At 40.8% G+C, this 26,396-nt stretch overlaps 1 protein-coding gene across 1 annotated transcript in view; it reads left to right on the top strand.

Annotated features, from left to right (window-relative positions):
• The window catches only part of LOC115226508, an 84,344-nt gene that overhangs the window by 12,831 nt on the left and 45,117 nt on the right, over positions 1-26,396 (top strand). Inside the window, exons 8-18 of the mRNA XM_036515172.1 lie at positions 1,959-2,124; positions 3,455-3,811; positions 4,928-5,494; positions 8,604-8,877; positions 9,542-9,686; positions 13,198-13,365; positions 15,386-15,665; positions 17,236-17,368; positions 20,103-20,360; positions 23,782-24,036; positions 25,499-25,733. Of these exons, the coding sequence (XP_036371065.1) occupies positions 1,959-2,124; positions 3,455-3,811; positions 4,928-5,494; positions 8,604-8,877; positions 9,542-9,686; positions 13,198-13,365; positions 15,386-15,665; positions 17,236-17,368; positions 20,103-20,360; positions 23,782-24,036; positions 25,499-25,733 (2,838 nt within the window). The remainder of the gene's footprint in view (positions 1-1,958; positions 2,125-3,454; positions 3,812-4,927; positions 5,495-8,603; positions 8,878-9,541; positions 9,687-13,197; positions 13,366-15,385; positions 15,666-17,235; positions 17,369-20,102; positions 20,361-23,781; positions 24,037-25,498; positions 25,734-26,396) is intronic.

The following is a 26,396-nucleotide window of genomic DNA, read 5'->3' as shown; positions in this document are numbered from 1 at the left end:
TTTACTGACTCCTAAAAGATAAAAGACAAAGTCAACCTCAGCAGAGTTTGAACACAGAACGTAAGGACAGACGAAATGCTGCTAAGCATTTTGCCTGGCGTGCTAACAATTCTGCCAGCTTGCCGCCTTTGTCTGATGTAATAATGATCCTACCAGCTTGATGTCTCAACAACAGTGATGACGATGACGACGACGATGAGAAGAAGAATATAGGTACAAAGCCTGAAATTTGGAGGGAGGGGGCTAACTAATTATATCAACACCAGTATTTCACTGGTATTTAATTTAGCGACCGGTGGCACACCCGTGCCGGTGGCATGTAAAAAGCACCATCTGATCGTGGCCGCTTGCCAGCCTCGCCTGGCACCTGTGCCGGTGGCACGTAAAAAGCACCCACTACACTCTCGGAGTGGTTGGCGTTAGGAAGGGCATCCAGCTGTAGAAACACTGCCAGATCAGACTGGAGCCTGGTGCAGCCTTCTGGCTTCCCAGGCCCCAGTTGAACCGTCCAACCTGTGCAAGCATGGAAAGCGGACGCTAAACAATGATGATGACCCTGAAAGGATGAAAGGCACAATCAACCACAACAGAATTTGAACTCAGAACATAAGGACGGACAAAATGCCGCTAAGCATTTTGTGCAGTGTGCTAATAATTTTGCCAGCTTGCTGCTTTTGTCTAGTGTAATAATGATCCTACAAGCTTCTCTCAACAACAGTGATAATAATAATAATCAGGAAACCTGCCAGTCACCTAGTTACTGTTCTGGTAGACAGACTAGCCAAATTGACAATATCCTCACCAGAAAAAGGGAAAGATGGCTGCTTATAAATGCCAAAACCTACCCCGGCAAAGAATGTACCCCACAACATAGACTGGTAGTTAGCAACTTCAGTATCAGGGCTAAATGGATGCCACAATATGTGTGTGAGTCCAAAAGGGGAATATGTTGAATAGAATTATAATTAACTTTTTTTCTTACCCAAAGCCAGGAACTTTTCAGTACCATTTTGCAGCAGCTTTCTTATTATCTGACATGTTCTTTGCCTGGATTTTATTGAATAGCTAATTACTGTTATCTCTATAGGAGTGGCTGTGTGGTAAGTAGCTTGCTAACCAACCACATGGTTCCGGGTTCAGTCCCACTGCGTGGCATCTTGGGCAAGTGTCTTCTGCTATAGCCCCGGGCCGACCAATGCCTTGTGAGTGGATTTGGTAGACGGAAACTGAAAGAAGCCTGTCGTATATATGTATATATATATATATATGTGTGTGTTTGTGTGTCTGTGTTTGTCCCCCTAGCATCGTTTGACAACCGATGCTGGTGTGTTTATGTCCCCGTCACTTAGCGGTTCGGCAAAAAAGAGACCGATAGAATAAGTACTGGGCTTACAAAGAATAAGTCCCGGGGTCGAGTTGCTCGATTAAAGGCGGTGCTCCAGTATGGCCGCAGTCAAATGACTGAAACAAGTAAAAGAGATATAAACGGCAGTTTGTCTGTCTGTGTGTCTGTGTGGCTGTCAGGTTGTACCCTCACCCTGACCACTGCTTTCAACCGATTCTGATGAAACTTGACACACACATAGCCCAATGCCATAATTCATGACTAATGCAGCGAAAGTTTTGAAAAGTTCCCCCAGTTCTGAAAAAAATCGATAAATTCGACATGGGGTCGAGAATCTAAGCTTTTTATATGCAACACATTTTCTGTCGGGAGACAGCTAGGAACATCGTATACATAGAAGTATTCGAGTGAAGAGAAGACATTGCAACCTACACATGCGCCTTCGTTCCCTAGAGGGAAAGAACTAGATTGGGATTAGTCGTTGCCTACTAGGGGCTCTTACATACCCGGGCAACGCCGGGCTATGCTGCTAGTGTTATGATAAATGATAAATGATAGCCTAAATAGTTCCTTAACCCCAAGCAAATTGAATCAATGAATGTTTACTTTTCAGACAGTATTTTCTTGATGCCGTTCCAATGGTGCAGACACTGGAATCAGTGAAATTTATCGTCCAGATGATCTACAGTCAACAGATAGGAGAGACTGATGCAATGTTGTGGTTAACAGCCATTTCATTAATTTTTCAACCCTCCAAAGAAATGGTAGCTGCATGTAAAGTAAGTAACAGTTGTTAGTGACCAGCATTGTGTGTGTTTGTGTGTGTGTGTGTATACTCTCTCTTTACTCTTTTACTCTTTTACTTGTTTCAGTCATTTGACTGCGGCCATGCTGGAGCACCGCCTTTAATCGAGCAACTTGACCCCAGGACTTATTCTTTTGTAAGCCCAGTACTTATTCTATCGGTCTCTTTTGCCGAACCGCTAAGTAACGGGGACACCAGCATCGGTTGTCAAGCAATGCTAGGGGGACAAACACAGACACACACGCATACATATATATGTATATATATATATATATATATATACATATATACGACGGGCTTCTTTCAGTTTCCGTCTACCAAATCCACTCAGAAGGCTTTGGTCGGCCCGAGGCTATAGTAGAAGACACTTGCCCAGGTGGCACGCAGTGGGACTGAACCCGGAACCATGCGGTTGGTAAACAAGCTACTTACCACACAGCCACTCCTGCGCCTATGTGTATGTGTATGTAATAACACTTATAAGGAGGTGCTTTCTCCATTCACCAAAGTGAATGGAACTTTTGCCAGAAGAAACTGATGTCATTAAATGGTGCCCAATTTGTGGACATGCATAAATTACATTCATGTACACACACACACACACACACACACACACCCATCCTGTCTTTTATAGATATAAATATAGTCCTATTTTACCTGCTTTTCTTTTATCTGTTTCAGTCTTTAGATTACGGCCAGCAATGGCAATGAGCTTCTTCCAGTTTCTGTCTACCAAATCCACTCACAAGGTTTGGTCAGCCCGAGGCTATAGTAAAAGACACTTGCCCAAGGTGCCATGCAGTGGGACTGAACCAGGGACCACGTGGTTGGTAAGCAAGCTACTTACCACACAGCTGGCCATAGTCTAATAACTGAAGAACTTTCAGTCGAATGAATCAACCCCAGTACTTTTTGAGCTTGATACTTATTCTATTGGTCACTTTTTGCCAAACTGCTAAGTTACAGGGGACATAAACAAGCTATCACCAGTTGTTAAGTGTTATTGGGGGACAGATACACACACACATATACAATGAGCTTCACTCCTTTCTTTTCACTCCAATGGCTGTAAGCATCCTACAGCCAACCTTGAATGGGAAAAGCCACATCTGTTTCTATTTTGCCTGCTGGGACCATGAGGTGGTCTGAATTATAGGAAACTACATTTCACTCCTTCATGTAAAGTTACTCCATATAAAAAAAAATCTTCATTTTAGAAAAATGAAAATCATCCATGTTTTCAAAGAATATTTTCAATGTTTCTCTCACTTATTCTCTCTCAATTTTCTCCTTCCACACAACAGCCTCTACTCCACATGAAAGATGTTCCACAGAACATGGCCCTGGCATTGTCCTCTTTGATATGGAATTACTGCCGCACTATAGGTGACGCTTGCCAGCAAGACCCCACGGTCGGTACCTTTCTACAGCAACAGGGAGCTTTGATTGTTGGTGATGGTGATGGTGCTGATACTGCCTGCACTTATCACCCCGGAGAGAAGACAACAGATGTGCTTATGGCATTGAGGGCAATTGGAAACCTCGGGTACTTCCAAAAGATTTTGGCTCATGTTGCAAGATGCTTCACAAGGAGAGACAACCCATCTGAAATTCGAGTGGCAGCCATAGAATCAATGCGTCGTACACGCTGTGGGACAACAGTAAGTTTATTCTTGTAGTTGTTGTTATTACAACCATTACTCTTTTACTCTTTTACTTGTTTCAGTAATTTGACTGCGGCCATGCTGGAGCACCGCCTATTAGTCGAGCGAATCGACCCCGGGACTTATTCTTTGTAAGCCCAGTACTTATTCTATCGGTCTCTTTGGCCGAACCGCTAAGTGACGGGGACGTAAACACACCAGTATCGGTTGTCAAGCAATGCTAGGGGGACAAACACAGACACACAAACACACACACATACATATATATATATATATATATATATATATATATATATATATATATATATACATATATACGACAGGCTTCTTTCAGTTTCCGTCTACCAAATCCACTCACAAGGCATTGGTCGGCCCGAGGCTATAGCAGAAGACACTTGCCCAAGATGCCACGCAGTGGGACTGAACCCGGACCATGTGGTTGGTTAGCAAGCTACTTACCACACAGCCACTCCTGGCCAGTTTAAATGCTAAAAGGTTAAACCAAATGACACATTAAGTCTGTTGTTATTGTAGCTGTTATGGGTTTGTTGTTGCTATTGTGGAAGCGCCATCCAACCAAAATGCAAATATATGGGAAACTACCACCTGTGTCATCTCTTGTGAAAGGTAGGAGAGTCCAGTGTGCTGGACGTTGTTGTAGAGCTGAAAACGAGGCAATTTCTACTCTTCTCCTCTGAAAGCCATCTGCTCGCGATACAGGGCGCACACTCTCCTACCCTGATGTAATCTCCAGGGATACAGGCATCCAGCAACAGGACCTCTGTAATGCCATGATGGACCGTGAAGTCTGGCAGAGCATGGTAAATTCCATTGTCTCGACCACGGTCGAACAATGATGATGATGATGTTGTTATTGTTACTATTTCTCTTAGTATCATCGATGTGGAGGCTCAATTTTTATTTTTATATTTTTTCTGTTGCCTAGATTCCTGGTCTGAATGAAGTATTCTTTGGTTATTTCTTTGGTTATTTCATTGGTTATTTCATTGGTTATTTCTTTGGTTATTTCATTGGTTATTTCTTTGGTTATTTCATATTTGCTTTTCATTTTTTAAAAAATTTTTTATTTTTATATTTTTTTCTGTTGCCTAGATTCCTGGTCTGAATGAGGTATTCTTTGATGACACTGAAGATTCTGAGCTTCGTATTCAAGCCTACATCATCATGATGAGGTGTCCATCTCACAAATTTCTACTGGCAGTACACAATATACTACTGAAAGAGAAATCAAACCAAGTAGGATCCTATATTTGGTCTCATCTGAACAACTTGGCTGAAACAGCTGGTCCTTACTTACAAGAAATCCGTACAATTCTTGAAGACGTCATGCTGAAGAAAGAATTTGACCTCGATGGCAGAAAATTCTCACACTACTATGAGAAATCTCTCTACTCTACAACCCTTGACGTTGGAGCCAAGTTGGACAGTAATGTAATCTTTTCCTCCAAGTCCTTTATTCCTCGGTCAACCAATCTGAACCTCACTATGCACCTCTTTGGTCGAGCTGTTAACTTCCTTGAGGTTGGCGGACGTGCACAAGCAGTGGACCAAATATTAGAGAATTTCTTTGGTCCTATGGGATTTTTTAGTGACCCCTTGACATCAAGCACCAAAACAATCAAACTTTCTGAAGGCAAGAAGAACATGAAAAGTAAACCTGTAAGAAATCATCTTTTTCTTGTTTCTTTCATTTATTCCATTTTTTAAAATTTTTACTTCTAAATCAGATAGGGGTCCACAACCAATTATTTTTCAGGGCCTCTGAAGCTGAGAACAAAGATTGGGGGATGAATTTATTCTCAAGCTGATGATTTGGTCTGTGTGCTTGCAACAAATGAAATCTGCTGAATGCACCTAAAGATCAGGTAATGGGGTTAAAATGAATGGGAGATTAAATTTAACAATGAAAACCTCAATGGAAAACAAAATGACCCCCCCCAAAAAAACCGACCATATTGTTCACAAATGAATGGAGACAATGTGGTTTAGAGAGTACTTACCAGGCTTCTGGAGACAAGGCCACTTCATTAGTGCTCGTGCCATGATAAAATGCATCCTGTACTTTCTATAACGAACTCATATAAAGAATCTTGCAAACCAAATCCCAAAACGAAATTGATTGTAAGTAATAATGTAAATTAGGAATAATGGGTTTTTAGCTTCTAGTTTAAAGTAATCATATCGAAATATCATTACAGCTAATTTTGTTAATTTTTTTATTCATCACATTACACATGCACAGGCGCAGGAGTGGCTGAGTGGTAAGTAGCTTGCTAACCAACCACATGGTTCCGGGTTCAGTCCCACTGTGTGGCATCTTGGGCAAGTGTCTTCTGCTATAGCCCCGGGCCGACCAATGCCTTGTGAGTGGATTTCGTAGACGGAAACTGAAAGAAGCCTGTCGTATATATGTACATATATATATAAGTGTGTGTGTATATGTTTGTGTGTCTGTGTTTGTCCCCCTAGCATTGCTTGACAACCGATGCTGGCGTGTTTACGTCCCCGTCACCTCGCGGTTCGGCAAAAGAGACCGATAGAATAAGTACTAGGATTACAAAAGAATAAGTCCCGGGGTCGATTTGCTCGACTAAAGGCGGTGCTCCAGCATGGCCGCAGTCAAATGACTGAAACAAATAAAAGAGTAAAAGAGTATGCATGTCCATAAATGCATTAACAAATTTGCATTCACATATGTATAAGTAATAGTTTAAAAAATTTTTTTTTAAAATACATTGGTTGCTGAACCCTCACATATGTGAGTCTATCGAGGATCAAACCACACATCAGAATGTAGCTCATTTCAATCAAATTTTTCTCCTGAAGAATTATCCAATTAATGATGTTTGATATGGAAATTTAATTTAATCAATTTAATTTCTGAAATTGAAGTAATTGGGCATGGAAACAATTTTAGGTGAAATTGAGTTTGATATTGTTCAGAATTGTATTATGTTTTAATAAATTAAATGTCTCTTTACTCTTTTACTTGTTTCAGTCATTTTGACTGCGGCCATGCTGGAGCACCGCCGTTAGTCGAGCAAATCGACCCCGGGACCTTATTCTTTCTAAGCCCAGTACTTATTCTATCGGTCTCTTTTGCCGAACCGCTAAGTGACGGGGACGTAAACACACCAGCATCGGCTTGTCAAGCAATGCTAGGGGAGGGACACAAACACAGACACACAAACACACACACACATACATATATATATATACATATATACGACAGGCTTCTTTCAGTTTCCGTCTACCAAATCCACTCACAAGGCTTTGGTCGGCCCGAGGCTATAGTAGAAGACACTTGCCCAAGGTGCCACACAGTGGGACTGAACCCGGAACCATGTGGTTGGTAAACAAGCTACTTACCACACAGCCACTCCTGCGCTGTCAATTTCACCATTTTCTTTTTTTCTAATACATAAAAATATATATATTTTTTTTTTTTATAATAACGAAGGATAAAATTAATTAATTAACTAGTAATCAATAATTTCACCAAGTAGAATTCGGCATGAAAAAGGACCATTTTACAGTAAATTAAAATAATACTTTATAATAGGGTTCAGCAAAGATTTGCTTTACCACATACCGAAGTTTAGAAATAGCAGCCAAAGAACCTTAGCTATTTCCTCTACTTTAAAAAGAGACTCCCGGAAAAAACAAATTACTCAAAAACAATCCACGATGGCAGAGAGGAAAAATAACGGAAATCAATGGGTAATCTAATATCGATTGATTTTCGTTATTTTTCCTCTCTGCCTGCGTGGATTGTTTACGAGTAATTTGTTTTTTCCGGGAGTCTCTTTTTAAAGTAGAGGAAATAGCTAAGGTTCTTTGGCTGCTATTTCTAAACTTCGGTATGTGGTAAAGCAAATCTTTGCTGAACCCTATAATAAAGTGTTTTTTTTTTATAGATACACATACGCAGGAGTGGCTGTGTGGTAAGTAGCTTGCCTACCAACCACATGGTTCTGGGTTCAGTCCCACTGCGTGGAATCTTGGGCAAGTGTCTTCTGCTACAGCCTCGGGCCGACCAATGCCTTGTGAGTGGATTTGGTAGACGGAAACTGAAAGAAGCCTGTCGTATATATGTATATATATGTATGTATGTGTATGCATATGTTTGTATGCTAGTGTGTTTACGTCCCCGTCACTTAGCGGTTCGGCAAAAGAGACCGATAGAATAAGTACTGGGCTTACAAAGAATAAGTCCCGGGGGTCGATTTGCTTGACTAAAGGCGGTGCTCCAGCATGGCCGCAGTCAAATGACTGAAACAAGTAAAGAGTAAAGAGTAAGAGTAAACTGTAAAGTGGTTGGTATTAGGAAGGGTCTCGAGCCATAGAAATCCTGTCAAAACAGATACAGGAAATTAATGCCGTCCTATGGATTTATTGAATTCTATCAAACTGACCATTAACTGCAAAACTAGAAATGTAGTTTGCAGAATAAGATGCATAGAAGGTGCTTGTAAGGACATGAACATGACAAATAGGGGAGACATCTAGAAGCATTGCGGAAAGACTAAATGATCATTTGAGACAATATGATGACAGAAAACAGTCCTCCATACTCTACCGACATGCCAAGGACCAACATGGAGGTAACCGAGAGGAAATAGCTAAGGTTCTTTGGCTGCTATTTCTAAACTTCGGTATGTGGTAAAGCAAATCTTTGCTGAACCCTATTATAAAGTATTTTTTTTTATAGATACACATACATAAGTTGTTTTCTTCTATTACTGTTTACTTTCACTTTTCTCCATAGACTGACAGAGAAAAATTCTTGGTATCATTCTACATTCGCGTTTTCGGTAACGAAATTCACTACTCAGATGACTTCTCTTTCGACAAAGCTTCAAAATTACTCGAATATCTCCTCACACCTGAGCATTTCAAGGTCACGCGAAGCTTTTCTTTACTCGACACAGAAACAGTTTTGCCAACATGCAGCGGTCTTCCTTTACATCTCAAAATTACTTCAACTGGAAGCTTGGATTGCATGGATCGAAATTCTTGCAGCTTCCTTCATTTTCAGCAGCGTTAAAACCAAGGTGGCGTCTTTTTTTTTTTATTATACATGCCTTTTTCTTAAACTTTTACTGGTTTCATTCATTTGACTGCTGCCATGCTAGGGAACTGCCTTGAAGGTTGTTTAATCAAATGAATTGACCCCTGTACTATTTTTTAAGCCTGGTACTTATTATATCAACTTATCATGCTGAACTGCTAGGTTATGGAGACATAAACACACCAACACCGGTTGTCAAGTGGTTCTAGGGGACAAACACTCACACACACACAGAAGGCTTCTTTCAGTTTCTGTCAACCAAATCCACTCACAGGGCTTTAGTCAGCCTGAGTGTATAGTAGAAAGCACTTGCCCAAGGTGCCATGGAGTGGGACTGAACCCACAACCATGAGGTTGATAAGTAAGCTTTTTACCTCATAGCCACCTCTATGCCTATATATATATATAAACCAAATCAAAATAGATGAATATCAATGGAATTTGTATCTTTGTGGTTCCAGTACCGGTGGCACACAAGAAAACCATCCGAACGTGGCCGTCGACTGGCCTCCGTGCTGTGGGCACAACAAACACCATCTGATCGTGGCCGTTCGCCAGCCTCACCTGGCACCTGTGTCGGTGGCACATAAAAACACCACCACCATCCAAAGACCCGGCGACGTAGTCACGCGAAGCTTTTCTTTACTCGACACAGAAACAGTTTTGCCAACATGCAGTGGTCTTCCTTTACATCTCAAAATTACTTCAACTGGAAGCTTTGGATTGCATGGATCGAAATTCTTGCAGCTTCCTTCATTTTCAAGCAGCGTTAAAACCAAGGTGGCGTCTTTTTTTTTTTATTATACATGCCTTTTTCTTAAACTTTTACTGGTTTCATTCATTTGACGCTGCCATGCTAGGGAACTGCCTTGAAGGTTGTTTAATCAAATGAATTGACCCCTGTACTATTTTTTAAGCCTGGTACTTATTATACAACTTATCATGCTGAACTGCTAGGTTATGGAGACATAAACAACCCAACACCGGTTGTCAAGTGTTCTAGGGGACAAACACTCACACACACACACAGAAGGCTTCTTTCAGTTTCTGTCAACCAAATCCACTCACAGGGCTTAGTCAGCCTGAGTGTATAGTAGAAAGCACTTGCCCAAGGTGCCATGGAGTGGGACTGAACCCAACAACCTGAGGTTGATAAGTAAGCTTTTTACCTCATAGCCACCTCTATGCCTATATATATATATAAACCAATCAAAATAGATGAATATCAATGGAATTTGTATCTTTGTGGTTCCAGTACCGGTGGCACACAAGAAAACCATCCGAACGTGGCCGTCGACTGGCCTCCGTGCTGTGGCACACACAAACACCATCTGATCGTGGCCGTTCGCCAGCCTCACCTGGCACCTGTGTCGGTGGCACATAAAAAACACCACCACCATCCAAAGACCCGGCGACGTAGTCAGTCCACCTGTGCTTACCTTCCCTCTTATGACACTTGTGAAGACCTGTTGAGGCAGAGGCAAGTGTGGACACTTTGTGAAGACCTGTTGAGGCAGAGGCAAGTGTGTGACACTTGTGGAGACCTGTTGAGGCAAGTGTTGTGACACGCGTGACACTTGTGAAGACCTGTTGAGGCAAGTGAAATCAAACCAAATCAAAATGATGAACATCAATGGAATTGTATCTTTTTGTGGTTCCAGTACCGGTGGCACACATGAAAACCATCCGATCGTGGCCGTTCGCCAGCCACATCTGGCACCTGTGTCGGTGGCACATAAAGACACCATCCGAAGACCCGGCGACGTAGACAGTCCACCTATGCATACCTTCCTTCTTGTGACACTTGTGAAGACCTGTTGAGGCAAGTGAAAATCAAATCAAATCAAATCAAATCAAAACAAATCAAAATAGATGAACATAAATGGATTTGTATCTTTGTGGTACCAGTGCCGGTGGCACACAAGAAAATCATCCGAACGTGGCCGTAGCCAGTACCGCATAGACTGGCCTCCGTGCTTTGGGGACGTAACAAACACCATCCGATCGTGGCCGTCCGCCAGCCTCATCTGGCACCGTTCTGTGGCACATAAAAACACCATCCGAGGGTGGCCGTCTGCCAGCCTCGTCTGGCACCTGTGTCGGTGGCACAAAAACACCATCCGAGCGTGGCCGTTCGCCAGCCTCGTCTGGCACCTGTGTCGGTGCACATAAAATCACCCACTACACTCGTCGGAGTGGTTGGCGTTAGGAAGGGCATCCAGCTGTAGAAACACTGCCAGATCTGACTGGCCTGGTGCAGCCTTCGGGCTCCCAGACCCCAGTTGAACCGTCCAACCCATGCTAGCATGGAAAACGGACGCTAAATGATGATGATGATGATGATGATGATATATAATATATATAATATATATATATATATATATAATATATATTATATATATAATATGTACATGTTGGATTGGAAGCACTCCGTCGGTTACGACGATGAGGTTCCGGTTGATCCAAATCAACGGAACAGCCTGCTCGTGAAATTAATTAACGTGTAAGTGGCTGAGCACTCCGCAGACACGTGTACCCTTAACGTAGTTCTCGGGGATATTCAGCGTGACACAGAGAGTGACAAGGCCGGCCCCTTTGAAATACAGGTACAACAGAAACAGGAAGTAAGAGTGAGAGAAAGTTGTGGTGAAAGAGTACAGCAGGGATCACCACCATCCCCTGCCGGAGCCTCGGATGGAAACACTCAGTCGGTTACGACGATGAGGGTTCCGGTTGATCCGAATCAACGGAACAGCCTGCTCGTGAAATTAACGTCTAAGTTGCTGAGCACTCCACAGACACGTGTACCCTTAACGTAGTTCTTGGGGATATTCAGCGTGACACAGAGAGTGACAAGGCCGGCCCCTTTGAAATACAGGTACAACAGAAACAGGAAGTAAGAGTGAGAGAAAGATGTGGTGAAAGAGTACAGCAGGGATCACCACCATCCCCTGCCGGATCCTCGTGGAGCTTTTAGGTGTTTTCGCTCAATAAACACTGACAACGCCCGGTCTGGGAATCGAAACCGCGATCCTATGACCGCGAGTCCGCTGCCCTAACCACTGGGCCATTGCGCCTCCACTATATGTACATGTACATACATAAATAACAATGATTAATAACATAAGTGGCTAGAAAACTTAAAAACCAAAAAGGTAAATTTATAAATTTGTAATCAAGAGAAAAGATAGTACCAGCATTGCTAGAAATAAGAGTCAAAAAATACTCAAATAAACCACACTATCACTGAAGAGTTAATAAGCTTTACATCTTTCTCTCACTCACTCTCTCTCTCTTTCTCTCACTCACTCACTCTCTCTCTCTTTCTCTCACTCACTCACTCTCTCTCTCTCTTTCTCTCACTCACTCACTCACTCTCTCTCTCTTTCTCTCACTAACTCACTCTCTCTCTCTCTTTCTCTCACTCACTCACTCTCTCTTTCTCTCACTCACTCACTCTCTCTCTTTCTCTCACTCACTCACTCTCTCTCTCTTTCTCTCACTCACTCACTCTCTCTCTCTTTCTCTCACTCACTCACTCTCTCTCTCTCTTTCTCTCACTCACTCACTCACTCTCTCTCTTTCTCTCACTCACTCACTCTCTCTCTCTCTCTTCTCTCACTCACTCACTCTCTCTCTCTTTCTCTCACTCACTCACTCTCTCTCTCTCTTTCTCTCACTCACTCTCTCTCTCTCTCTCTTTCTCTCACTCACTCACTCTCTCTCTCTTTTTCTCACTCACTCACGCTCTCTCTCTCTTTCTCTCACTCACCTCTCTCTCTCTCTCTTTCTCTCACTAACTCACTCTCTCTCTCTTTTTCTCACTCACTCACTCTCTCTCTCTCTTTCTCTCACTCACCTCTCTCTCTCTCTCTCTTTCTCTCACTAACTCACTCTCTCTCTCTCTTTTTCTCACTCACTCACTCTCTCTCTCTCTTTTTCTCACTCACTCTCTCTTTCTCTTTCTCTCACTCACTCTCTCTCTCTCTCTCTTTCTCTCACTCACTCACTCTCTCTCTCTCTTTTTCTCACTCACTCACTCTCTCTCTCTTTCTCTCACTCACTCTCACTCTCTCTCTCTTTCTCTCACTCACTCACTTACTTAAACTCTCTATTTTTCTCACTCACTCACTCTCTCTCTCTTTCTCTCACTCACTCACTCTCTCTCTTCTCTCTCTCTCTTCTCTCACTCACTCACTCTCTCTCTCTCTTTCTCTCACTCACTCACTCTCTCTCTCTCTTTCTCTCACTCACTCACTTACTTAAACTCTCTATTTTTCTATTCCATTAGTGTCTCCCTACGTACGACAGGACAAATGTTTGTCAAGGCCTTTAAATTCAGAGCAGGGGTTCAAATCACTGGCACGGCACACTCAAGTGTTGGGGCCAGAGTAGCGATGAGCAATGAAGAACTGACTATTGACCTAACCAAGAAGAAGATGGAAATCTTCAACTTCAGGTAAATGTTGTTGATTTTTAGCCCTAGGTCAAGTCTGATTGAGTAGACACTTGATAAAAAGCATCTTAAACATGACCATCCCTTCTTTTCCTCCTTCTTCTCCTCCTCCTCCTCCTGCTTCTCCTCTTCCTTCTTCCCTTCCTTCTCATCTTCCTCCCCTCTTCCTCCTCCTCCGCTTCACCCTCCCCCTCTTCATCCTCCTCCTCCCTCCTCCCCCTCCTCCTCCCCCTCCTCCCCCTTCTGCTTCTCCTCCTGCTTCTCCTCTTCCTTCCCCTCTTCCTTCTCATCTTCCTCCCCTCTTCCTCCTCCTCCGCTTCCTCCTCCCCCGCTTCACCCTCCCCTCTTCCCCCTCATCCGCTTCACCCCCTCTTCCCCCTCCTCCGCTTCACCCCCTCTTCCTCCTCCTCCTCCGCTTCACCCTCCTATTCACCCTTCCCTCTTCTTCCTCCCCTCCTCTTCATCTTCCCCCTTTCATCTCCTCCTCCTCCTCCTTCCTCTTCTTTCATTTATTCAGACATAGTTTATGTAGTACTACATCATCTAGCATGCCTTTCCTTCTTATTTAGACCCTAGTAAGTCTTGAACCAGCAGACCATCTAATCAAAGGTGTTCCAACAGTGACCAACCATCCTGTCTTTCATTCATTCAGACATAATACATTCTGGGACTACATAATCTGAAGTGTTTTTCTGTGATATAATTTCCATTATATCCCTTTTATTGTATCAAAATTTCAGGTGTTTCTTTGTAAAGTTAAGCAAGTTATTAAAAATGGAAATCCATCAGTGACTTTTGAGACACCCTCTGTGTGTGTATGTGTGTGTGTGTGTGTGTGTGTGTGTGTAAAATATGTAGTAACAGAGTTACTACATAAGTAGGTCAGCGCATGTCCAGTTGAACTTCGCCTGACATGGCTGAGGTCGTAGGTCAAAGGGAGATGATCAATCACTTTTTGACAGAACAAAGAGATCCTTCAATTTCGCGCCTATACATGCATTGGTTTTTGACGACCGATGATTCTTGGATTCGATTTCGAATCTAGGCTTAGAGAAGGAAGTGCTAACTCTTACAACTGCATTAATTTCCATATCTGTTTTGACAGGGTTTCTATGGTTCGAGACCCTTCCTAATACCAACCACTTTACAGTTTACTCTTACTCTTTACTCTTTACTCTTTACTTGTTTCAGTCATTTGACTGCGGCCATGCTGGAGCACCGCCTTTAATCGAGCAACTCGATTCCGGGACTTATTCTTTTTGTAAGCCCAGTACTTATTCTATCGGTCTCTTTTGCCGAACCGCTAAGTAACGGGGACGTAAACACACCAGCATCGGTTGTCAAGCAATGCCAGGGTGACAAACAAACACACGCTGAAATGATCGTAGTGTTTTACTCATTATCTTTTATTAAACTTTTAATAATTTTGATATATATTTAAAATAATATAATTAATTAATCTTATGTATTGGCTTAAGTTTTTCATTGTATGATTTGCTTAATAGTGGTTTTATCTCTAATTTAATATAATATAATATTTTACTTAAAATTGGATTCAATCCTAATCTGATTTTTCCCTGTAAGTTTGGATTTATTCCCTAATATTTTATTTATTTTATTATATATTATATATATATAATAATATATATAGATATATATATATAGTATATATATAGATATATAGATATATATATAGAATTATATATATATAATATATATATATATATATATATATATATAGATAACATATATATGACGAGCTTCTTTCAGTTTCCGTCTACCAAATCCACTCACAAGGCTTTGGTCGGCCCAAGGCTATAGTAGAAGACACTTGCCCAAGGTGCCACACAGTGGGACTGAACCTAGTTTGTGCTGGATCCTTTTTTTTCATGAACTCCTTCCTGCTACTAGCATTATTGAGGTTGTCATGTAACTCACAAGATAAAGAAACTGATTATTCAATTCAGAAATGTTTCCTTTTTTTGACATGCTTATTGTTTTCGTTTCTACTCCTTTTCTGTAGATCTGACATGTACCTAATTCATGGGGCTAGAACCAAATTGCTTACAGCTGATATGGAGATTGATGACAATAATATTAATTCTAAGAAGAAGAATAAGATCTGTAGCAGTGAGCAAGTATTGGCTATGACGGGTCTAAGGCTGTGCCAGGAGGTAAACATACCCAGTGTATTCCTGTTGAGGCGAGGTCCCTTTATTCCTCTTACCGGTCCACTGGTCTATGACCTTCATCTAATCAAGGAAGATATGCCAGAAGGTGTTCTAATTACAATAATACCATTTGTAAGTTATTTTATTCCTTCATTCATTCACACACTTACACACTCACACGTCCTTTGTGTGTGTATGTATATGTATCATCATCATCATCATCATCATCATCATCATCGTTTAACGTCTGCTTTCCATGGTTAACAATTTCATATGACACCGTTAGAAAAAACTGCCGTTCAAACCGAAAAGATCCCAGGCAAATTCCCTGCAATTACTGTTGGTAGAAAAAATTCTCTCTTAACGTAAAAAGGTGTAAAGCACCATATCTTGCCTTGTGTTGAAAAAAGATATAAACCTCAATATTGTTGGAAATAGAGAACTATATTTACTGAATGAGACAGTTATAGAGACTCACATTACAAGACTAAGTTTCTGTGCCAACAACATCACTTCTTTGGCTGTTATAAGTGCACACATACATACACACATACATATGTACATACACACACACATACATGCATGCATACATGCATACATTCATGCATACATACATACATATATGCATACATATATACACACACACACACACACATATATATATATATATATATATACATACATACATACATACATACATACATACATACATACATACATACGTACATACGTACATATATGCATACATATATACACACTGCTGCCACAATATGATTGAATGGCGATGCCCCAGCATGGTGACAGCTTGTGAGCTGAAACTAGATAAAATAAAAATAAAATGAAATAAAACATAAATGCATATACATATATATATATTATATATATATATATATACTAGCAGTATCGCCCGGCGTTGCTCGGGTTTGTAAGGGAAATAACTATATAAGCATTTTTAGAGATGTAAAGTATAATAGCCATCTCAATACAGCTAACCACAAAGGGGGGGGGGGTATTACTGTAGCTTTTTACGTTCTGAGATTTAATAATACATTTTTAGAGAGTTACTTCCCTTATATAATAGCAAAAAAATGCATTAAAAATGAGAAAAAATGATGGTAAATTTTTTTAAAATCGTAGACTCATCGTAGACGTGCGCTAATACCCAGAAGGGCTCGATATGAATCACGACTATAAGATACCGCTTTTGGTTAAACTGCACCGCAAAAGGTAGGAGTAGTTAGGAATCTAAATCGTAGGAGACAGACACTCACACAACTACAGTTTTATATATAGATATATATATATATATATATATATATATATATATATATATATATATACACACACATACATACATACATACATAATACACATATATATGTACATGCATGCATACACACAGAAAACCACTCTGTTGAAATTGTCATCATTATCATCATCATCATCATCATCATCATCGTCATCATCACTACTATATCACCAGAATGATCAGTATCTCTGCACCACCCACTGATACAACCAGTGTCACTTATATCATTGTGATATACCACGATGATATATACCACCATCACCATCACCACCACCACCGCCACCACCACTCATTATCATTACTATTAACCTCCAAAGTTTCCCCCCCAGCATTAGTCTTTTTTCTCTTCTCCCGTCCATTACACCACTGGATCCTTGGCCCCTTCTGAAACAGGATAACAGCAATATATTGACTGTGGACACACCGGAATCCAAGCAGCAGAGGACAGTCTTTATTATGGCCACCACCAAGGAAGAATACCTGACAGTCGATGTTGTGTCACCATGGCGAGATGTCAACATGAAAGGTCAGTTAATAATGGTGAGAAAGCAAAAACTGTTGCTGCTCTTCTTCTTGTTATGGTTGATATTGTGGTTGTTGTTGCTGTTGTTATTGTATTGTTGCTGTTTCTATTGTTGTTATTTAGTTCTAGGTCAACCCTTTTTTACTGACCTATAATAATAATAATAATAATAATAATAATAATAATAATAATGTCTTGGTATAAAAGATGGGCTACAGCAAATATTCTGCTCAATACCACAGATTTGCTTGTCAGTAGTTTGACCTTAACCAGTTGACCATGTCCCTTAGTGGCTGACAATATGTGCATCTCTGATCACGAGCAGAAGTAGTTGGGGAGCATCATAGCCATGTGCTGAGAGGGATTCTTTGGGGTTTGAATAATCCACCTCTGGAAACATGGGTGTTTCATTCAATATCCTTAACCAACCCTTACTCAGGGACCTTTTGAGCGGGATGGGTTACTCGACCAGAAGAAAATTCTAACTGGGCCCCACCTGCAAGGTCATGTGCTATTTATCTTGATATGAGATCACCATGTCGTGCACATATGGTTGTGATGCATGTGCCTAGTGTACCCTTATCAGATGTGTAGCCATGATGGGTATACTAGGCTTCGTATATTTTACCCCAGTGTCACTTTGATGGCATGCTCTGGTCTCTCACTCAATAATAATAATAATAATACCCAATCGATATAAATGTATCTGTCAAGACCTACCAAAATCTGAGCAAATATAAAGATCTCGAAATAGAAATCAGCAAAATGTGGAACCTGAAGACTAAAACAATACCTGTTGTCATAGGTGCCCTGGGAATGATAGCAAAAGGGGCTGATTGCTACCTAACTCAGATACCAGGAAACCCCAAAATGGCAGAAATTCAAAAGATAGTGCTCATGGGAACTGCTCATATCCTATGCAAAATACTTTCTATGTAATCTCAAGGTTTAAAACAAACATAATTTTCATTTTTTTTTTTTTTGGACATTCACTAGTACAACACCAAAAAAACCCCAAATATATGGCACACTAGGCATAACAACAACATGAACTTCTAACCTGCTGTCTCTTGAGGTCTCTGAGTGAGACTTGGAGCCAACTTGTACAAATGTAAAGCAAAAGTCAAACATAGAATAATAATAATAATAATGATAATAATAATAATAATAACAACTATTGAAAAGGTTGCAAGACACAACTAAAATTTTAGGAAAATAAAAATAAGGAATAAGTGGAAATTTTACCGGTGAGTGTGTTACATTATAAGGCACAAAATGAAAATGACTCTCCCCAGACACAACAGAATATGCTTCACACACGAACTCAAATAAAGAATCTTGCAAACTAAATCCAAAAGTGAAATCTTAAGAATATTATTTCTCTTGCTCGCATTTTTCCATGAAATATATATATATATATATATATATATATATATAATATATATATATATACACACACATACATACACACACATACATTTATGCATACATGAAATATATTTATGTTTTCAATATATATGTGTAGCTAGTAGCTTGCTTACGAACCACATGGCTCCAGGTTCAGTCCCACTGCGTGGCATCTTGGGCAAGTGTCTTCTGCTATAGCCCCGGGCCGACCAAAGCCTTGTGAGTGGATTTGGTAGACGGAAACTGAAAGAAGACAGTCGTATATATGTATATATATACATGTGTGTGTGTATATGTTTGTGTGTCTGTGTTTGTCCCCCTAGCATCGCTTGACAACTGATGCTGGTTTGTTTACGTCCCCATCACTTAGCGGTTCGGCAAAAGAGACCGTTAGAATAAGTACTGGGCTTACAAAGAATAAGTTCCAGGGTCGATTTGCTTGACTAAAGGCGGTGCTCCAGCATGGCCGCAGTCAAATGACTGAAACAAGTAAAAGAGTAAAGAGAGTAAAAGAGTATATATATATATATGTGTGTGTGTGTATTACTATAAGGTGATAAGCTGGGATAATACGTTCTAAGTTCATCCTTTAGGGGTTGACCACTGGGCTTCATGTAATCAACTTATCCCTTCCACCAAAATTACTGGCTTTGTGCCAAAATTTGAAATAAATCTTTATATATAAAAGTGAAGTTGTGTGTCTGTCTGTCTCCTATGATTTAGATTCGTAACTACTCCCACATTTTGCGGTGCAGTTTAACCAAAACCGGGTATCTTATAGTCGTGATTCATATCGAGCCCTTCTGGGTATTAGCGTGCGTCTACGATGAGTCTACGATTTAAAAAAAATTTACCATCATTTTTTTCCATTTTAATACATTCTTTCACTATTATATAAGGGAAGTAACTCTCTAAAAATGTCTACGATGAGTCAACAATTTTTAAAAAAATTTACCATCATTTTTTTCCATTTTAATGCATCTTTTCGCTATTATATAAGGGAAGTAACTCTCTAAAAATGTCTACGATGAGTCAACAATTTTTAAAAAAATTTACCATCATTTTTTTCCATTTTAATGCATCTTTTCGCTATTATATAAGGGAAGTAACTCTCTAAAAATGTCTACGATGAGTCAACGATTTAAAAAAAATTTACCATCATTTTTTTTCCATTTTTAATGCATTTTTTTTGCTATTCTTTGGCTATTACTCTCTAAAAATGCTTATATAGTTATTTCCCTTACAAACCCGAGCAACGCCGGGCGATACTGCTAGTAAAATATATATTTCTATACCTTTGAATGCATTCCTGATGATTTTATTCTTGCAGTTGTTCCAATTAAAAATGAGAAATATGAGAAAGTTGGTGTCAGAATTTTACTGAACGATGATAATAAGTTGTACACGGCCAGTGTTTGGACAAAGACTCAACAATGGGTGAATGGATCTCTCTCGATGACCCAACTCGATGTTACAAGACCAGATCACACATGGAGTGTGAAGACTGTCATAACTCAAATCCCTGGTAAAAAAGTACAGGTTGATGTATCATCAGAAGGATTTAAAACCAGAAACATGGTCCTCACATGTAAGTATTGACTTCAATAGAAAACACTTCCTTTCTGACAAAATTCTAGAAACGTTAGCACGCTGGGCGAAATGCGTAGCCGTATTTCGTCTGCCGTTACGTTCTGAGTTCAAAAGTCCGCTGAGGTCGACTTTGCCTTTCATCCTTTCGGGGTCGATAAATTAGGTACCAGTTACGCACTGGAGTCGATGCAATCGACTTAATCCCTTTGTCTGTCCTTGTTTTTCCCCTCTGTGTTTATCTTCTTGTGGGTAGTAAAGAAATAGGTATACATTCACTATACATTCAGGAGTGGCTGTGTGGTAAGTAGCTTGCTTACCAGCCACATGGTTCCGGGTTCAGCCCCACTGCGTGGCACCTTGGGAAAGTGTCTTCTACTATAGCCCCGGGCCGACCAAAGCCTCATGAGTGGATTTGGTAGATGGAAACTGAAAGAAGCCTGTCGTATATATGTATATATATATGTGTGTGTGTGTATGGCTGTGTGTCTGTGTTTGTCCCCCTAGCATTGCTTGACAACCGATGCTGGTGTGTTTATGTTCCCGTCACTTAGCGGTTCAGCAAAATAGACTGATAGAATAAGTAATGGGCTTACAAAGAATAAGTCCTGGGGTCGAGTTGCTTGACTAAAGGCGGTGCTCCAGCATGGCCACAGTCAAATGAATGAAACAAGTAAAAGAGTAAAGAGAGTAGAGTATTCATGTGCATACATCATCATCGTTTAACATCTGCTTTTCATGTTGGCATGGGTTGGATGGTTTGAGTGAAGACTGGCAAGCCAGGTGGCTGCACCAAGCTCCAGTCTGATCATGCAAGGTTTCTACAGCTGGATACCCTTCCTAATGTCAACCACTTCGAGAATGTAGTGGGTGCTTTTTACATGTCACTGGAATGAGAGTCAGTCAGGTGGCACTGGCAATGACCACTTTTGAATGGTGCTTTTTACGTGCCACTGGCACAGATGCCAGTCAGGTGGTACTTGCATCAGCCATGACAATGATTTCATTTGACTCAACAGGTCTTCTCAGGCACAGCATATTGCCCAATGATTAAAGGGTACTCTTAAATGGGTCGATTATACGACACTGGCATAGGCCATGGCTATGGTCTCCCTTGGCCTGCCAGGTTTTCTCAAGCACAGCACATCTCCAAAGTCTCAGTCACTTGTCATTGCCTCCAAGAGGCCCAACGTTTGAAGGTCATGCTTCACCACCTCATCCCAGGTCTTCCTGGGTCTACCTCTTCCAGAGATTCCCACTGATAGGGAGTGACACTTTTTCACACAACTGTCCTCATCCATATGTAACACCAGTGCAATCATCTCTCTTGAACATCACATCTGATGCTCCTTATGTCCAACTTTTCACTCAGGGTGTTTACACTTTGTCGTATATGCACACTGATGTTACATATCCAGCAAAGCATGCTAGCTTCATTTCTTGCAAGCCTACACATGTCCTCAGCAGTCATGGACCATTTGTTACCAACAGGCCCTTTGTTACCAACAGAGGTAGGAGCTCTCTGAACTTTGCCCAGGTTATTCTTATTCAGGTAGCTACATTCTCAGAGCATCCACCCCCTCTATTGACTTGGTCATGTAGGTAACAAGCTGCTTCTAGTTTTTCCCCCTGTTCATATATACACAAATATCATCATCATCGTTTAACGTCCGTTCTCCATGCTAGCATGGGTTGGACGGTTCGACCGGGGTCTGGTAAGCCATGGAGGCTGCACCAGGCTCCAGTCTGATTTAGCAGTGTTTCTACAGCTGGATGCCCTTCCTAACGCCAACCACCTCGTGAGTGTAGTGGGTGCTTTTTACGTGCCAGGCGAGGCTGGCAACGGCCATGCCTTGCCTGGCACCTGTGCAGGTGGCACATAGAAAGCACCCATGTGCCACATACATATTATATACATACATATTATATGTATATATATATATATATATATACATATATATATATATATATATAATATATATAATAATATAATATATATATATATATATGTATATATATATATTATATATACATATTGTATATAGAGGTGCAGACATGCCTGTGTGGTAAGAGGCTCACTTCCCAGCCACATGGTTCCGGGTTCAGTCCCACTGTGTGGAACCATGGGCAAGTATATTCTACTATATCCTTGGGCCAGCCAAAACTATGCAAGTGGATTTAGTAGATAGAAACTGAAAGAAGCCTATCATATATGAGTGTGTCTTTTTGTCTGTGTTTGTTCCCCACCACCACTTGACAACTGGTGTTGGTGTGTTTACATCCCCATAACATGTGGTCGGGTAGCAAGCTCTTACTACACAACCACACCTGCACCTTTGTATGTATTATTTTACTCTTTTACTCTTTTACTTGTTTCAGTCATGTGACTGTGGCCATGCTGGAGCACTGCTTTTGGTCGATCAAATCGACCCCAGGACTTATTCTTTGTAATTAAGTAACTTATTTATCGGTCTCTTTTTTGCCGAACCACTAAGTTACGGGGACGTAAACACACCAGCATCGGTTGTCAAGCGATGTTGGGGGGACAAACACAGACACACAAACACGCACATACATATATATATACATATATAATATATATATAATATATATATATATATATACATATATACAACGGGCTTCTTTCAGTTTCTGTCTACCAAATCCACTCACAAGGCTTTGGTCGGCCCGAGGCTATAGTAGAGGACACTTGCTCAAGGTGCCACGCAGTGGGACTGAACCCAAAACCATGTGGTTCGTAAGCAAGCTACTTACCACACAGCCACTCCTACGCCATATGTATAGGGTGTCCCAAAAAAATGTATACACACCTTAAATAATTGTAAATTTGGGGTTTATTATAATTCAAATAATTTTCAACATGTAAAAGAATTTACAAATATCATTCTATTGTCTTGTTATCGCATGTTCTCAAACTGATGTCCGTTCTGCTCCAGACACTGCTGACAACGCCAAGCGATGGAATGGCACACATCATGGAACAATTCCCTTGGGATATTCGTACATTCATGTTCAATGGTTGCCCTCAATTGAACGACTGTTGCAGGTTTCTGTGCGTAGACTTTGTCCTTTAGGTATCCCCATGAAAAGAAGTCTAGTGGTGTGAGGTCTGGTGAACGTGGAGGGTATTCGACAAAACCTCTCCGTCCAATCCACCTGTTTGGCAAGATCCCATCAAGAAAGGATCTAACATCGCGATGGTAGTGTGGAGGTGCCCCATCTTGCTGGAAATAAAACTCTTCCTGTTCAAAGTCCTCTCTAATGCTTGGCATGACAGACTGTTGCAGCAAGTGTATACATTTTTTTGGGACACCCTGTATATTTATATTTATATATTTTTGTTTATTTTTATTTCTTTTTGTGGTTGTCTTCCAATTTCATGCTCTGTCTTTCATTCCCAGTATCCAAAAGCATTGTCATTGATGCAATATCAATAATGGGGACACTAAAAATTGGCCCAGACACATACACACTGCAAGGTGGACTTGACCAGCCATGGAAGAAGACAGGGTTCAAGCACGTTTCGTATCTCAAGGTCACAGATCCTCAAAAAACTGTCCTTGATTTCTCTGCAGGAATTAGCAATGAACCTGGCAAAAGATTTCTTGTTGATGTGAAGCTTGACAAAGTTTATTCCAAACTAGTTTCCTTTTATGGTAAGGTTCTTTTTCAAATCTTTTCATCATTATGCTCTTACTGATTTCAGCATGAACTTCAGGATTACCAGGCATTGCTTTTCAATGTGTGTGCACCTATTCTTTTAAAAAGCTTTTCTTTTAATTTTTCCAAAATTCGAAATCGACCAACATCAATGGAAATTGCAGCTGTGATACCAGTGCCGGTGGCATGTAAGAGAACCATCCGAGCGTGGCCGTTGCCAGCGCCGCCCCGACTGGCCTCTGTACCGGTGGCATGTAAAAAGCATCATCCGATTGTGGCCGTTGCCAGCCTCACCTGGCACCTGTGCCGGTGGCATGTAAAAAGAACCATCCGAACGTGGCCATCGCTAGCGTCGCCCCGACTGGCCCTCCATTCCGGTGGCACGTAAAAAGCACCATCCAATCGTGGCCATTGCTAGCCTCAGCTGCCCCCCGTGCCAGTGGCATGTAAAAGGCACCATCCGATTGTGGCCATTGCTGGCCTTGTCTGCCCCCCGTGCCGTGGCACGTAAAAAGCACCATCCGATTGTGGCCGTTTTCCAGCCTCGTCTGGCACCTGTGCTGGTGGCACGTAAACAGCACCCACTACACTCATGGAGTGGTTGGCGTTAGGAAGGGCATCCAGCTGTAGAAACACTGCCAGATCAAGACTGGAGCCTTCCCAGACCCCAGTCGAACCGTCCAACCCATGCCAGCATGGAAAGCGGACGTTTAACGATGATGATGAGGATGATGATGTGTGTGTGTGTGTGAGAGAGAATGACTATGTGCATGTGGCTTAGTGGTTAGGTTATTCAGTTCAGGATCACAAGGTCAAGAGTTCAATCACCAGTGACGCATTTTGTCCTTCAGCAACAGACTTTACTTCACGTTGCTCCTGTCTACTCAGCTGGCAAAAATTGATTGTATCTATCAAAGGCCATGATCGGATGGTGCTTTTTACGTGCCACCGGCATGGAGGCCAGTCGGGGCGGTGCTGGCAACGGCCACGATCGGATGGTTCTCTTATGTGCCACCAGCACTGGTATCACAGCTACAATTTCCATTGATGTTGATCAATTTCGATTTTGATTTTGATTTTTGATTTTTGATTTTTGATTTTTGATTTTTGATTTTTGATTTTTGATTTTTGATTTTGATTTTTGATTTTTGATTTTTGATTTTTGATTTTGATTTTTGATTTTTGATTTTTGATTTTTGATTTTTGATTTTTGATTTTTGATTTTTGATTTTTGATTTTTGATTTTTGATTTTGATTTTTGATTTTTGATTTTTGATTTTTGATTTTTGATTTTTGATTTTGATTTTTGATTTTTGATTTTTGATTTTTGATTTTTGATTTTTGATTTTGATTTTTGATTTTTGATTTTGATTTTGATTTTTGATTTTTGATTTTGATCTTTACATATATATTTTGTTTATTGTTTCTATCCTATATATTTTCCTCTTTGTCCACCAGGACTAATAACCTTCAATGCAGTCGCTAAACAAAGCAAAAACCTCTTGAGAATTTCCGTGAAATCTCCTCTTGGAATTCTTCGACTTAATGGTGACTACCAAATCCAAAACCTGGAAACACACAACCAAATGATATTCTATTACAATTTTGGCCCAGAGTATATTGACCGCCTGAAAATTGTTATTGACACCAAGAAGAAGGCTTTGAGAAATTCTTCATTTTATTTTGGGAGACTGTAAGTATTACAATGTTGTTTTTTTTTTCCTTCCTTCCTTCCTCCTTTCATTCTTTCTTTCTTCTTTCCTTGTTATTTCAAAATCTTGATATTTTTAATCTATTGAGCCATTGTGTCATTTTGTTGCTTTGTTCATATTGCTCTTTAGCCCCAGCTTAGCCCTGATATATATTTCTTTACTGCCCACAAGGGGCTAAACATAGAGGGGACAAACAAGGACAGACAAATGGATTAAGTCGATTACATCGACCCCAGAGCGAAGCTGGTACTTTATATATCGACCCCGAAAGGATTAAAGGCAAAATCGACTTTGGCGGAATTTGAACTCACAACATAACGATAGACGAAATACCTCTTTCTTTACTATCCACAAGGGGCTAAACACAAAGAAGACAAACAAGGACAGACAAATGGATTAAGTTGATTACATCGACCCCAGTGCGTAATTGGTATTTAATTTATCGACCCCGAAAGGATGAAAGGCAAAGTCGACCTCGGCAGAATTTGAACTCAGAACGTAACGACAGACGAAATACCGCTAGGCATTTCGTCCGGCACGCTAACGTTTCTGCCAGCTCACCACCTAAAAAAGTGGCGTGCCGTGACCAGCAGAGCTATGTTGAAAGGCACTGCAACCATGGCCTTCCCCTTTTTCTTCAAATA

This window comes from Octopus sinensis, linkage group LG30, assembly GCF_006345805.1.
Source record: "Octopus sinensis linkage group LG30, ASM634580v1, whole genome shotgun sequence".
Classification (NCBI taxonomy): Eukaryota; Metazoa; Mollusca; class Cephalopoda; order Octopoda; family Octopodidae; genus Octopus; species Octopus sinensis.
This window is presented reverse-complemented; position numbering and strand designations above follow the sequence as displayed.